Source organism: Theropithecus gelada, chromosome X (genome assembly GCF_003255815.1).
Source record: "Theropithecus gelada isolate Dixy chromosome X, Tgel_1.0, whole genome shotgun sequence".
Lineage (NCBI taxonomy): Eukaryota > Metazoa > Chordata > Mammalia > Primates > Cercopithecidae > Theropithecus > Theropithecus gelada.
In genome coordinates, this window is record NC_037689.1 from 67,310,276 (window position 1) to 67,325,741 (window position 15,466).

Genomic DNA, 15,466 nt, shown 5'->3' on the forward strand with positions numbered 1-15,466 from the left:
CTCTGAGTTAACATGTAACATTTCAATGGGCTAAATTCTTGGGCTGGGTGGTGAATTTATTGTTCAACTATTTCTGTAGCATATCAGACTTGATTAATCAGAGTGCTTGGGGCATTTTACACATAGAGAGTTTTCTATTGAAAACATTTACTTCCCAGTGCAAAATATCACAAAAACCTTATTCCCAATAGCAGTTTGAGAGATAAGTGGCTGCCAGAGGAAGGGGATTTTACTCTGTGCCTTTGCTTCCATACAGGTAAACTAGAGTGAATAGTCATAATTGCTGTACTCTAAAGAATCCCAGAACTGACTGTTAAAGACCACATAACACAATGTTATAACGTGATTAATTTGGTCAATTTATTTGACAAAGTCTGTGAAAAAATAAAATCAAAAGCCTTACTTGACTGATCAGTCAGTTTATTCAAAATACTTGATTCAAAACTAAAATCACAATATTGGGCACAGTCAAAATGGATATCAATGCCGTGAAAGCTCAGGTCATACAGACTTTGAGACATGTATTATAATGTCATCCAGGTTTACCAGATACAGTAAGGGTGGGCTACATGAATAGTCTAAAGGTATGTCTTTATGTTCTGAAAATTCCTTCATAATAGCAAAGCTGGCATTTTATAATTTTCAGAGCTATAAATCATTTTTAAAATCATGATGATACTCAAAGCAGATGTGAAAACATATGTTTGCCACAGTTGTATAAACTGCTTATTTGTCACAGTTAATAAATGTTGACACTTCTACTTTAACTCATTCCCTTTTAATAACTAAACTCTATTTCAGGAAAATATGTTTTTTCTTACCATCACAAATATAACTGGAAGGACTTGACATAGAGAATCCCATTTTTAAAAAAAACCTTTCCACTATAACTGGGGTGCAGTTTCATATGCCACTCTTGCTTATTAACGTCCTCATCAGGATATGTGACCAACTCATTTGATTTAAACAAGTAAAATTCTACCATTCCACAGCAAGAACTTCAGAAATACCAGTGCATGCTACTATATATTTTATGAAAATCAGTTACTGTGCACCTGTAATAACGCTCCAGCTGATTTTTCATAGGCCACAATAGTGTACACTTGCATGCTGCAGTACACAGGACAGTCCCAAATGCCATATTGACTGATGGGGTTTGCAACTCTGATTGTATTATACGCATCATGTACAGCTTGGGACTTTCCTAGCAAAGCTGCTTTACTACCAAGATGTCCTTTAAATAGTCATGAGATGGTGGGAAAAAAAGTTTCGGGAACAAATTGTTGCTGGGTTATAAACGAAGTTTCATCTATAACTAGACTTTCATTACCTGTGCAAGAGTTTGGGTAGTTTAATATCATGAACCTGACTTTCATTCTGACAACTAATCCAAAATCAGTCATTTGCATTTTGGAGCCCCAGAGGGTATAGCCTTTCACTGTCAGGCTAAGAAAAGACAAAACATGTGGCTAGGAAATCAACCATAGATCAATGAAATTAAAATCATACATTATTTCAAATTCCAACTAAAATGCTCATCTAGTAATTATGAAGCACATTCAGTTTACAGAAAAGAGAAAATATTCTTCATTAACTCTCCAGTTCATGAAGTATTTTTTTTCTATATATTATGGGCACCTTTAGTAGATAGAAAAATTTACCCTGTGGTGAAGTACAAATAAACTATCGGATGACCTGAGAAATTATATGTTAGCTACTGTATAACTCATGGTGACAGCAACAATGTATCATCTATGCCATATGATTATGTATTTTCCTTTTCTCTTACCCTTTCAGCCTTATAAACAAAGTTGTACTCAGTTTTCATATTAGGAGAGCATCACTTTAAAATTCTTTATCTTCCTTGAACAGCTCTCCTAAGACAAAACGGGATACTATGCCGAGGTGATACATGTACCTCAGCTGATCAAAAGGCAGGTTGCGATAATATGTATCAGTATTCCAGGTAAATACCTGATGGGCTAACTTGCTAAGCTTTCATCTGAAATGTCCAAATTAGTCTATATTTTAAAAATCACTTTCAAGGATTGACAGAAGCAGCTCCCCTGTGTGACAGCAACTCAGTTTTGTCAAATATAACCGTCAACTACAACCAGCAAATGGCGAATCATTTAAACATAGTTAAAAAAGTAAACATATAATACAAAGGACGTCAGGTGTCTCTGAACTGGCATAGTAAGAAGGCTTAAGATAAAGTTTCCAACCACATGCACAGATAAATTTCAGGTGGATATGTAATTTATAATCTTCCAAATAAACAAGCTTCAGATAAACATCATGTTTTCTACTATTAAAATAACTTATCCAAAGTTAGTATGAATCTATTCTTACTAAGGGAAATGTGGATGCAGTATACAGCACACGGGTGTTAACTGAGTTAGTATCTGATTATTATATGTGTATCAAATAAGCAAAAATCATTTTACCTTTATTATGTTTTTGGAATTTTTTGATGGTTAGTCCATTATCCTGAACAACAGTAAGTCCCTCTCTATTGCTGGGCATCATAACTATAAATAAGAGATGTAACTGAATAGTTTTCTATGTAAATACCCAGAAAAAAAGGCAGAAAACATCACACAAATGGCTAATATAATCTAATAACAACTAACATAAGTTTTATGTACTTCTATTTCTAAAACAGTAGAAAGATTTTTTTGTTGGTCTGAAGATCATATAATGAAAAAATCAGTAAGCTGCTTGATCGTGTGAGTTCTAAAGTATAATTAATATATAAACATATATACATATGAACTTGTTAAACAGAGCAAGATTGATAGATAATATAACTTTCTGGAAATTATTATGATTCTTTATAAAACATATTGAAAGAGAAAAAATGTTAATTTTCAGAGTTTATAATTTAATTCTCTTTAGTCATATTTTTTTCAAACATTATACAGCCCTATTAATAAAATATGGTAACTGTAAATGTAATATGTAAAAATTCTCAAGCCTTTTTATTTATTTATAGACAATCTTGGTATCATTGTTAGACAACTGTGGAATGTGCATATAGAGCCTAATTACTGCCAGTGTAATTAGAAGTAAACTATACTGTCAACATTTTTTTTCTAGGATATTACATTGCTTTGGATATGTTTGATTTTACTTCTAAGTATAAGTTGCCCATTCTTTTATGATATATCTATTACCAAGTATATTTCCCTATGTGCTCTGCTTTTTAGTCAGCACTCAGTAAATAATTATCTCTCTATATCCCTTTCCCCTTTTTGTCTCCTTCTTCCCACTCTCATCAATATGAATGGTATCCCAACAGAAGAATGTGTCCTTTTGCTTCTTGATTCATTAGTGGTCACTCATTTGTAGACTCTCGTTCTTTCTAAGACTTTCTTGAATCAGTTGTACACAATGTTGTAACAACCAGGTAGTCTATGTCAGAGAAAAGAGTAAAGCTAGAAGATGTCTATCAGGTCTTCCAGGAATTAAACTTACTCTCTGAGAGACATTAGCCTCAAGCTCTGATCTACTGGTTCTTAACCCTGGCTGAACATAAGAATCTACAGAAGAAATGCTGAAAAGCAAAATGAAATACTGCTGCCCAGGCTCTATTCCAGACCAAGTGAATCAAACTCTGAGCATGTGGCCTCAGCATCCATATTAATAAAAACTCCATAGGTGATTATATTTGGGAGCCAGATGTGAGAAACACTATGCTCACCATGAAGCTAAAGAGCTCCAAAAAACATATAATACTGACAAGCTAAGTGAGTTTTGGATTAATTTCCCCAAGGGATAGTCTTCATCCTTCTGAAATCTAAAACCTTCCTTAATCTCCCAAATTTCTCTTCCCCCAAGAAAATACATTATTTTGGAAAGGCTGAAAGCAATAGCTATTATGAGCTGTAAACATTCACAGTTCACTTAAAGAACTTCCCCCCTTTAAGACTAAAGGGATAGCAAAAATCATTTTGCCAAAAGGAAATGGGTACATAGGAGATTGGACTGTGTAGGTACAGAAGATTAATGAAGATTTTACCTAACTCAATTGATCGGTAATTACTATACACTAAATGAGAATTTGTTACAGCTGAATGTACCTGTCGACTTCTATATACCTGAGTAGAATTAGATAGCAGGAAATGATAAGTAATCAAAGTCAAGTCACACAGAGAAGAGTAATTTTTATCACCCACACTTCCTTGGCACTTTTTCACATAATGTTTCATTTCACCTCTCAATAATCCAGCGCATTAGACAGGGTGATAAGGTTTTTTCCCATATAATAAGTAAAGAAACTCATCGTGGTTAAGTGGCATACACAAGATGTTATAGCTGGTTAGTGCCAGACCTATAGCTAGACTAAAGTTCCCAATATGCCACATCACAACCAATTTCTGGAATAGTGTCTATGGTGTAAGGCTTCTGAGACAACAAAATATATATAACCATGGGGGAAATCATGTTAAATATTTGTGATCTAAGTTGTTGAGATTGTGGCAAATCTTATATTGATTCACTTTTTTTCACTCTTAAAAGGGGAACTGCCTAAAGGATATTTCAACTTCCCTTATTCAAAAAGATGTTGTGACTGTGTCAGGTGTATTGTATCACATATAGAACTCACATATACTCTACAAACAGTTCATCATATTAATTCCATGAGATTGAATGATACAGTAAAGGAAGATCTGTGCAGAGAACAAATTTCTAATAATGTAAGTTTCATTTTGTTGGTCATATTGTTTCAGCAATTACAAATGACCAACTTTCAAAAAGCTATTTATATTAAAGAGGTGTCAGCTTCCCCAGCTTTTCCCTCTCCTCTATTTTTCCTAACAACTAATTTCCTGAAACAATATTTTTCAATTACCTGTTTCCGAAAAGTTACTCACCCATTCTTTCCAAGTGATGATCCATCTGAGAGGGAGAACTGGACACACTGCTGCTGGAGTGGGAAGAGGTCTGGCTCCCAGGACGATGATTCTCTTCCAGAGAAGGAGCAGGAGAAGGACTCTCTGGGATCCGCTCCTGACACAAAAGGAAACACAAAAGGAAATGTCATCTATGCGCCAAGTTTTTATGTTGGTTGAGTCCATACATTTGAAATGCTGACCTCTCACTTATTGTGAAAGTGTACTCATCTACTATAATTCGTCTTACAAACATATCTCTTTTTTTTTATTATTATACTTTAAGTTCTAGGGTACATGTGCACAACGTGCAGGTTTGTTACATATGTATACATGAGCCATGTTGCTGTGCTGCACCCATCAACTCGTCATTTACATTAGGTATATCTCCTAATGCTATCCCTCCCCCCTCCCCCCTCCCCACAATAGGACCCGGTGTGTGATGTTCCCCTTCACGTTTCAAAAAATATATCTTTAAACAAAAATATATTTTTGATTCTTGTGAAATTAATAAAATATCATGAGGGCTAAATTATGGAAAAAGACAAAAAAGCATATGGTAAAGGGTCAAGAAAAGTTAATTTCCATGTGCTCTCCTAAAAACTTCATAAATGATTAATAGTGTAGGTGTGTTTTGAAGGTTATTGTTATTGTAACTTCTAGGTTGATGTAAAGTTCATAGCAAGGCCTGAAGGGTGATACTCCTATCTCATTAAGAAGGAGAACTCCCAAATGTAAAGACTTGAGAGCCCTGGAATAAAACTCACAAATCGTGGCCCCTGGTACAAGTTGAGCTTTTCTGTGTGGACAAAATTTATGCAAATAATCTACTTGTATATTAGACACTTGTAACCTCTCAGACCTTAATAACTTATGTTGAATTCTGCCAACAAAATATTTTAATAGCCTGGGCATGGTGGCTCATGCATGTAATCTCAGCACTTTGGGAAGCCGAGGAGGGTGGATCACCTGAGGTCAGGAGTTCAAGACCAGTCTGAGCAAAATGGTGAAACCCCATCTCTACTGAAAATACAAAAATCAGCCAGGCATGGTGGCAGGCACCTGTCATCCCAGATATTCGAGAGGCTGAAGCAGAAGAATCCCTTGAACCCAGGAGGCGGACATTGCAGTGAGCCGAAGTCGTACCACTGCACTCCAGTCTGGGCAAAAAGAGCAAAACTCCATCTCAAAAAAGTATATATATTTTAATAGTCACAGTACATGATTATTTTTTTCAAACTTAACGCTACTATCTATCAAGGTCACTTCTTCTAGTATTCCATAGATTTTTTGTAGTTTTCAGTAATGAATTTTAATAAAATATTTTTGCATACTTCTTCAGTAATTATTATGGCTCTCAAGACTTCTGATTATTAAAATTGCTATAAAACACTGAAGCTATTCACTGTGTTTATGCATCACAAATTGATGAATAAATCGAAATCATTAAGTTAATTTGATCAATAAAAGAACCAAATTGCAGTGCTTATGCACATATTCAATAAATGTGACTGGGTGATAGACATGCTGGGACAGAGAATGTTCTATAAAATATTTAATTCATCCATAATAAATTTCTTCAATTAAATGTTGTGGCTAATTATCTGTAATCACATCATTATTCTAATCACCATAACATTAAGAAATAATTTGTCAAATATGTGCTTGTACATTTCCACACTGATTTTGCATGAGAAGCCCAAATAACCCCCCTAAAAACTGTTTGTTTAATGCAAAAGTAATAGCATGAGAGTTAAAATTTATTATTTCATTAGTAGTAGTTAACATTATCCAATGTCTGGCATTGCAGTAGGCACAATGATGCCACCTCCCCAACTTAAAATCTCCAATCCACATCTTAATCCTAAGAACCTGTGAATTTGTTACTTCACATGGCCAAAGGGACTTTGCAGAAGCAATTGAGAATTGTGGAATAGGGAGATTATACTGGATTATCTTAGTGGACCCAATCTAATCACCAGGATTCTAAACTGTGGAAGACACAGGCAGAAAAGAAGGGTCAGAAGGAGAAATGATTGCAGAGGAATTGTCACAGAGATGCAACATGGCTGGCTTTGAAGATGGAAGAAGGGAGCCATGAGCAAAGAAATGTGAGTGGCCTTTAACAATAAACACTGGGCATTTCTAGAGGGGGAGAGAGGGAAAGGGGAAGGGCTGAAAAACTACCTATTAGACACTATAGACACTACCTAGGTGACGGGACCATTAGTACCCTAAACCTCACCATCACATAATATATCCATGTAAAAAACCTGCACAGGTATCCCGTATATCTAAAAGAAAAGTTGAAATTATTTTAAAAGAAGAAAAGAAAATAGATAACAGATTCTTCTCTGGAGCCTATAGAAAGAAATGCAGCACACCTTGACCACACCTTGCTTTTAGCCTAGTGAAATTCATGTCCAACTTCTGACCTACAGAACCCCAAAATAATAAATTTGCACTGTGCTAAACCACTAAATTTGTGGCAATTTGTTATAGCAACAATAGAACACTAATACGGTCATCAATGTAGTATGCATATTTTTAAATTTTGCTTTACATTATTGCTTATCATTTCATTAACATCCAATAACTTTAGTGAAATGAATAGACTTTGAGTATATTACCTGTAGTTTATGCTAATTAAATACCAACAATTTTAAATGTATATTACATGTTAAGGACTTTATAGCTGTTGTCATGCCTCCAAAACAGTATTCCAAACAGAGTAGAATACTGATACATTTCTCTTATATTTAGTATGCAGGAAAATATCTGCTTGTCACATAATGTCCGCCAGGAAAAATAAAAAGAAATATAGAAGCAAAGCAGAAGAAAAGAATCAAGTTTTTTCCCCTAATAATTCTATTCACATTTTGGAGGGATGGTACGGGTACTGAAAGCAATATCCATACAGCCCTTCTATCATACGCTTTCAATTTTGAAAAATAAACTTGTAGTTTATCAGTTGTGAAATTCAACTTAAACTATAATGCTTTAAAATATATTATTTAAATAGTACGTGTGTGCGTGTGTGTGTGCGTGTGTGTACACGCGCACACACACACCAGTGAAAGGAATTTAATATATGTGGCCTTTTTTTTTTTTGTCTTTCATCATTGTGTCTCACTGATTCCACACCAAAATATGTGCAAAAACTGCAGAACATTTGCTATTTGTGTTTGAATTCCAACACTGAAAATGTCCTTTAAATATGTGTAATTCAATGAACTATATTTATCTCTAATGGACCGCTGAATGAATGGAGAGGGACAAAGTGCAGCAGTTATTGTGAAAAAATAAAACTGACAAAAGGAAAATCACTGTGTAATAGCAAACTGGCATCACATATACAGCAATGTATGCTGCTGTAATAAAAATAAACAATTTTTGAGTGATCCATGCAGTTTCATGGTTTAATAAACAAGAGAATCCAACTGACAGTGATACTTGGCCTTGCTCACTCTCCCTAATAAAAGCTGAATGCTCATTATGAATACATAAAAATCATAAGCGCACCTATATGAATAGAAAATATCATGAATGTTAACAAAAATGAAATTGATATTAACTCATATTAAGAAAAAATAGTGGATTCCTCTAACATATTTAAAATTAGCATAGGATCAAACAATATAAACTCCAATAATTTACACTGAAACTCCTTCTTTGCATTTTCAGCAGCATCTTATGTGAAACAATGAACTAACTTTGAGAACATAATTTAGAAGGTGACTATTAAGAGTGACAGTAATATTTTGCATGAAGCAAATTTTCTCCTTTAAGATTTTGTAGCCTGTACTTACCAAATTCGATCAAGGTTCAGTCCATTGTTATTTTTCTAAGGCAGCACAGAAGTCAGACTTTTTACACCACGCAAACCTTGTTATGTGAATACAGTGTTTTATATTGATTAAGAATTAGGTGTTGTGTTTTTTTTTAATCTCTGTGGAAGTGGAATGTTTAAGTTCTCCTAAAATAATGAATAATTATATGAACAATTTCTTCTTTGCAAGTAAACAGATCCACTTCTTAGCCCTATAATAAGTATGCATCTATTTAGCTACTTAACTGCAATATGCTTTGGTTCATTAGGTGGCTACTGTTGTGTCTCAGCCTAGTTAAAATTTCACAGCAAGTTAATCTGTTTTATTACAAATGAGAACACAAGCGATAATGTTTTCACCATTTGCCAAATACGGGGTTAACAGTATTTGCAACAAATCAATAAGTACATTTAAAAAAGAAACTTGCAAATCTAAAACCCCAATCATTTTTACTCATTGATAAGTTCATTTACATGGCATTTATGACTTTTACAACCCTGTTACTTTTCGCATATTTAATTTATGCTCCATCGAAAACAACTGTGGCTCCTATGAACCACAGAAGTCTTCTCCAAATCCAAAGTAGCAAACGACAGAGATTTCCAAAATGTATATATTCTCACAATTCTTATTTTTCCCGGTAATTAGTAATACTATCTTCAATAATAACTCAGATTCTGATGTGTACTTACATAGTTCAAGGACTTTGCTTAAAAAGAATAAGTTGTTATAGAAAATGTTATTAATTAGTACATATAATCCCTTCTTCTACTATACCAGTTCCTTTTCTTTAGAAGTATATCACAAATGGTTAAAAATGATGCCCATTATATCAAAGTATTTGAAAGTACATTTGAACCTTCATAAAGGATGGGACAATGTTTAGAAAACTGAGTTTTTTTTATCACAGTCAATTTGGCTTAGGATTCAGTTTATTGGCACTAAAGTATCAACTCTGACCATGTTCATAGAGGTCATTTATTTCATTTCAATATATTGTTTTGCATTCTTGGAAATATGGAAGTATACACAGAATTTACGAAGTATTAACACATTTGTGTTAAGTATCTCTACCATGTGGTAATATGTATGTGCACATGTTCCATTGCCTTTTAAAAACAACTGTGTCAACGTTGAATTGCCTCTGATATTTTATTATATTGATTTCTTTCAAGAATTCAGTAGAATTATGTAATATATGTCTTATTTTTATTTAGTTTGACTTCAACTCTCATTGTAATTACTCTTCCAAATGTTCATCTATTAATGAGTTCCTCAAGGATTTAATGGCATTTTGCTGCTGAAGAGTGGCTTTTGGAAGTTTATTTGAATGCTGAATATTTTATTCATGTATTCGTCTTGATATTTCACATTTAATTGATATGCTGCTTCTGTGTTGTCACCAGAGTTCTGCAGAAACAGAACAGATTGTAACTTGAAAGACTTTAATAATAAAACCAGAGATGGTAAAATAAAAATTTGCTCTTTGTTATTACCAACTTGGCTTACCACTAAATAGGGGGAGTAATTTGATGCCCAAAGTTGGTTTATCTAAAAACCTTTGGAAGCATGATACTTTATGGATGTTTATGAAACAATTCAAGAATTGGTCTGTGTTCTACAATCAGCAATTTACCATTGAATTTAAATTAACAATGATGAATATAGCGAAGTTTTCATAAACTTAAAAAATGGAAAAAGGGCTCTTGAGGTTAAAAAGGAAAAATTATGCAATTTAGTAATTGTTAAACTCCCTATTCCAGGGTAGAAGCTATCACAACATACATATTTCACTAGTCTATGAAACAGTGAGTCCACAATACTCTTACCTTGTTTCTCAAGGAGTGTTTAAGAAACTCACCACTCAGAAAAAATATTCTAGATATTGGGAGCTTTCACTCTTCAGTGGTTTTGAAGGCATAATTGCAATCCTGAATTAGAAGAGGCAATATAATAGTATGCATAAAAAATAATGCCAGATTGGGGGTGCAGCTGGAATACATAAGCATGAGAGTGGAAAATAATACACACAACCTATGTGTGACCGATGTGGTGTTTGAACAAAGAATCCTCTCCTCTCTTTAATGTGATGAACCTGTCCTGGAAAAGGCTCACAGATTAAGGGAATCAGCCATAATATCTGACCATAGCCTAAAATACCTTCAAGTGGGAGAATGGATAGTTCAGTGGGAAAAATGCATGGTTTCCAAGTTATGTTGTGGGCTTGTTACTCTGCCACCCACCCAAACAAACAAACAAACACAAACAACCCTTAATGCTCACTCAATGCATCTTCATCTCATGCTCTGAGATAGTAATAGCTTTCTCTTTCCACAGAGCACTTAGACTGAGACCCAAGTAGTGATTTTTGTCAGTGAATTTGAATTATCACACAAAAACCTCTCTGTGTTGACTAATTTTAATACCAGATGTTCACATGCTAATGCCACTGCCGTGTGACCATTTCCTATCAATTCATTAATCGCCAGCTGCTCAGCCAAACAAGAAACAGAGCTAATCAGATGGTGTTGGTAAACTGCCAAATAACAGCTTCCAACTTAAATTTCTTAAATGTGTTATCAGAAAAAAGCTATGGCACACTGACATTACACAGTTTCCCACAAATAGAGAAAAATGTATTGTAAGACACTTAAATGTCAAACAGGGAATAGAATTCCATACCAGTAAGGTATTTGACCTATTTTTGTCTTCATGATTTTGCCACATTCAATAATATAATTTAAGGATTAATAGTCTTGCAAGCCTAATGATCATAATGCAATTCCAATTCATGTTATAGCTATATTATTTATTAGCAACACATGCTAATAGTTGAGCCAACACCAAAGGGATCTGAGCCAGAACTAAAATTTACCATGTGCCTTGTGTAGCAATATTCCCAAACTATCTACTGACAAAAAACAACAATAAACATTTATTTGCAACTTGTAACGTCTTTTCCACTTTTGGATTTAAAGTCTGTATTAGTAATAATAATTTATGTTGGAAACACTCCCCAAAGTTTAATATCCAGTGACTCCTTTAGCTTTCATTCACTCATGCAACAAATATTTATTGACTGCCTGATGTACCCCACTGGAGATGAAAGGAAGGCATATGTATGTTTTCATATGCATTGTAGGTGCCCACGGTGCAAACTATACTAAATAATTCACATGTAAACATTCAAATATTATTTAAAATTAAACACCAACCAGATCAAATTTGATATTTAATTGGGCACCCTTCTCCAGCCCCCATCAGGCTCCTAATCTTTATTCTGGGGTATCAAATCAAGGCAACTATCACAGGTAAATCAATGCTGTAGGCCAATAACTGTAGGTGAATTTAAAGGTGGAGGTTCCCTTTGTCCCATTACTGATGAGAGAACATACAGAAGAAACTACATAGAGAAAGCTACTTCTATCTCATGCTAGTTTTTGGCCACAATATGGTTTTCTACTTACTACTATTTCTGTATGGATTCTTCAATGTAAAATATTGGTTAAAACATGCTGTGCACTTAGTAGGTGCCAAACATTACTCTAAATGTGTTAACATGCTTTATCTCACTTAGGCTTCTGTTAACACTATGAAGTAGGTACAAATATCATCCCCATTTCATTGGGACCATGAGGCAATCTGAGACACAGGTGGGTTAATTAATTTGCCTAATGTCACATAACAAGGAATGGTAAAACCAGGATTCAAATCCAGGCAGATAGCAATTATACCATACTACCTCTAATGAAATCTGCTTCTGAATGCATCTTATTTAACTAGCAAATTATGATGGCTCTAGCCAGAAGTGGTCCTTTTGGGGGTGGAGCCTATCTATGTCTGTTTCTTTTCTGTGTTTTGGACAAAGCAATATGACAGAGTCTTTTGCATACATTCAACATTTGCTAAATCAGTGAATTCTGTTTTCTAACAGAAAGTGATGAAGATAATAGTACAATAAGCCAAAAGTCAACAGTAGCTGTCCTTTCTGGGTAACTGAAAGTATAATTTCTAGACGCTTGCTGATTTTTAAATCTTTATTATCCTTTTTTGTTCTCAAAATTATGGATGGTTCTAGACCTTCCATTCACCCTATTTAATGGAGTTCTGTTCAATGGAACTTTCTACAATGATGAAAACATTCTATAATTGTGCTCTCTAATACAATAGCCACAAATAACATGCGGCTATTGAGCACTTGAAATGTGACTAATTCGGTAACTGAAGTTTGAATTTTACATTTTTATTTAAGTTAAAATACCCACACATGCCTAATAGCTACCATTATGGGCAGTGTTGCTATAGTAGATATATCCTATGCATCTAAGATGCACTGTTAATTATTTAAATCCATGGAGGCAAGGAAATCTATCAGACTATGTAAGAAATACATATTTTCTTTGGAATATAAGCTTCTAAAAGTTATATCACTTCTGAGACCTAAAATGAAAAAGACTTAGCCAGGTGTATTTTCCCTTTTGATAGCTTTCACTATTTGAGGATATTTGTAGGCATCCACACTTCTAATCACCAAACATTTTTTTTTAACCAATATTTACATGCTGATAAAAAATGATTCAAATGCAATTAAGCTAAACTCCCTTCCAATTTAATACCATTCTCTGTTAAAGTGGTATAAAGTAAACTGGTAAACAAACTTTATTCATTCACTTTTATAGAGAATTCTCAAACACTTAGTTAATGTGTTATGCTTTGTTGAAGGTATTGAAAAGTAAACTGGTTGGAAAAGTTTTTGTTGTTTGCTTTGCTTAATAGATATAAGAAAAGGTTGTCATGGAGAGTCTGAAGTGATACCCATTTCATATTTAGTATAATATTTTTAAAGGAGGCTGCTGCCTTGGACCTGCTCAAGCTAGAGCCAATTGTTAAATATTCATTAATTTTGTGAACCAGTTGTTAAGCTGTTGGTAACCTGAAATCTGCCATGATAGAAATATTTACACCAAGAAAATTGGCAAATGTTATAAATAACAGTTTTCTTCTTATTTTGATTTGTTTTGTTTTTGGAGAGCTGGTTTTTAGGCATATCACTGGATGCTGGCCCCAAAATTATAAAATCTGAAACACTGAATGTATAAGTCCATTATAGAAATTAGAAGTTTTTCTTTCATCCTAACATTCAACATTACCTGACTAAGCAAATATTAAGTTCATGAATAAGTACACAAGTTCTGTGTTCATTTGAGCCTATGAGCGTTCAAACAAACAAAACTAGACTTGTAACATTCTGAAAATAAATGTATTTTGTGAGTATGCACTCAATCACAGTTGCATATATCCCATAGCTTTCTTTTTAGGAATGTGAAAAATAAGAGACAAAAATAGCACACTAACAAATCACCCAGTATTAAAATTTTAAACAATGTGAAGGTAGATTAATAGAAATAATTATAGGTAGTTTCACTTCTTTTTATAACTCAAAAACCCTGGTCTCATAGGGCATAAAAGCAAACTCTACTATGTTTTCAAAAGAGAAAATACGGGTTCATTTTGTCTATCTAAATACTTAATAGAGAATTATATAACTATTTATTTTGTTCATTATTTGTCTCTCCCATTTAAATCATAAACCTTGAGCACTACCTGATACACAATAGTGATTCAATGAATAGAAAACAAAAAATATGAATGAACCAACAAATTTTTTAAACCAGATACCAGTGGCTTCATCTGATTCAATTAATTGTTAACAAATAAGCCTGCCAGCAAATGACAAATTGACTTGCTTGAATTAAAATGAAAAGTTAACACGGCTTACAGATTAGCCTGATCAGTTTTCAGATGTAAACTATAATTTAAATATAAACTTTATATGTAAATATAGAAGTAAAGTATAAAGAAAGCAAGATCCATTTTGCAGAAAGGAAAACTGAAGTGCAGAAATATTTTAAAAGTTGTTCCTAGGACCTTTGTCTAGACATACTAAATGTTAGAAATAAGTATGATTTGTATAGCCAGTCATTTATTAACTTGATATATTCTATGCATCATATAATCCTATTATTCAAAGAATATACTAGAAGACGAGCTTCCAGTGGAATTAGTGATCCAAGTGTTATGATCATCAGTGACAAGCATTAGCACAGGCATCAGCTTAACATAAACCAAGCTAAAGAAGAGTGGCATGTGTTTAGAAGGACACTGAAAACACGTTTCAATATCACAGCTTGCTTTTTTTTTAATCCCAGGGATTTTAAAAAATGATATGGCAAAAAGGATGTCTTATGCAGTTCTTGCATTCCTACAAAGAAATACCTGATACTGGGTAATTTATAAAAAAAGAGATGTAATTGGCGTATGGTTCTGCAGGATGCACAGGAAGAACAGCACTCGTATCTGCTTCTCGAGAGACTTCAGGAAGTATTTACTCATGGAAGTTGAAGCAGGAGCAGGCATATCATATGGCTAGAGCAGGAACAAGGGTGGGGAGGTAGGTGCAACACATTTTTAAATAACCAGATCTCATGTGAACTCAGAGTGAGAGCTCACTTATCACCAGGGGAATGGTCTGAGACATTCACAAGGGATTTGCCCCCATAATCCAAACACCTCCCATCAGGTCCCACCTCCAACATTGGGGATTACATTTCAATAGGAGATTTGAGCAGGAACAAATATCCAAACTATATCATTCCACCCCTAGACTCCCCTAGATCTCTTGTCCTTTTCATATTGCAAAGTACAATCATGCCTTTCCAATAGTCCCCAAAAGTCTTGGCT

At 34.0% G+C, this 15,466-nt stretch overlaps 1 protein-coding gene across 2 annotated transcripts in view; it reads right to left on the minus strand.

The window, feature by feature from the left end:
* Positions 1 to 15,466, minus strand: part of DACH2 (dachshund family transcription factor 2) — a 670,017-nt gene that overhangs the window by 94,060 nt on the left and 560,491 nt on the right. For both annotated transcript variants that reach the window (XM_025372281.1, XM_025372280.1), the window contains one exon: positions 4,878 to 5,013. In XM_025372281.1, the coding sequence (XP_025228066.1) occupies positions 4,878 to 5,013 (136 nt within the window). The remainder of the gene's footprint in view (positions 1 to 4,877; positions 5,014 to 15,466) is intronic.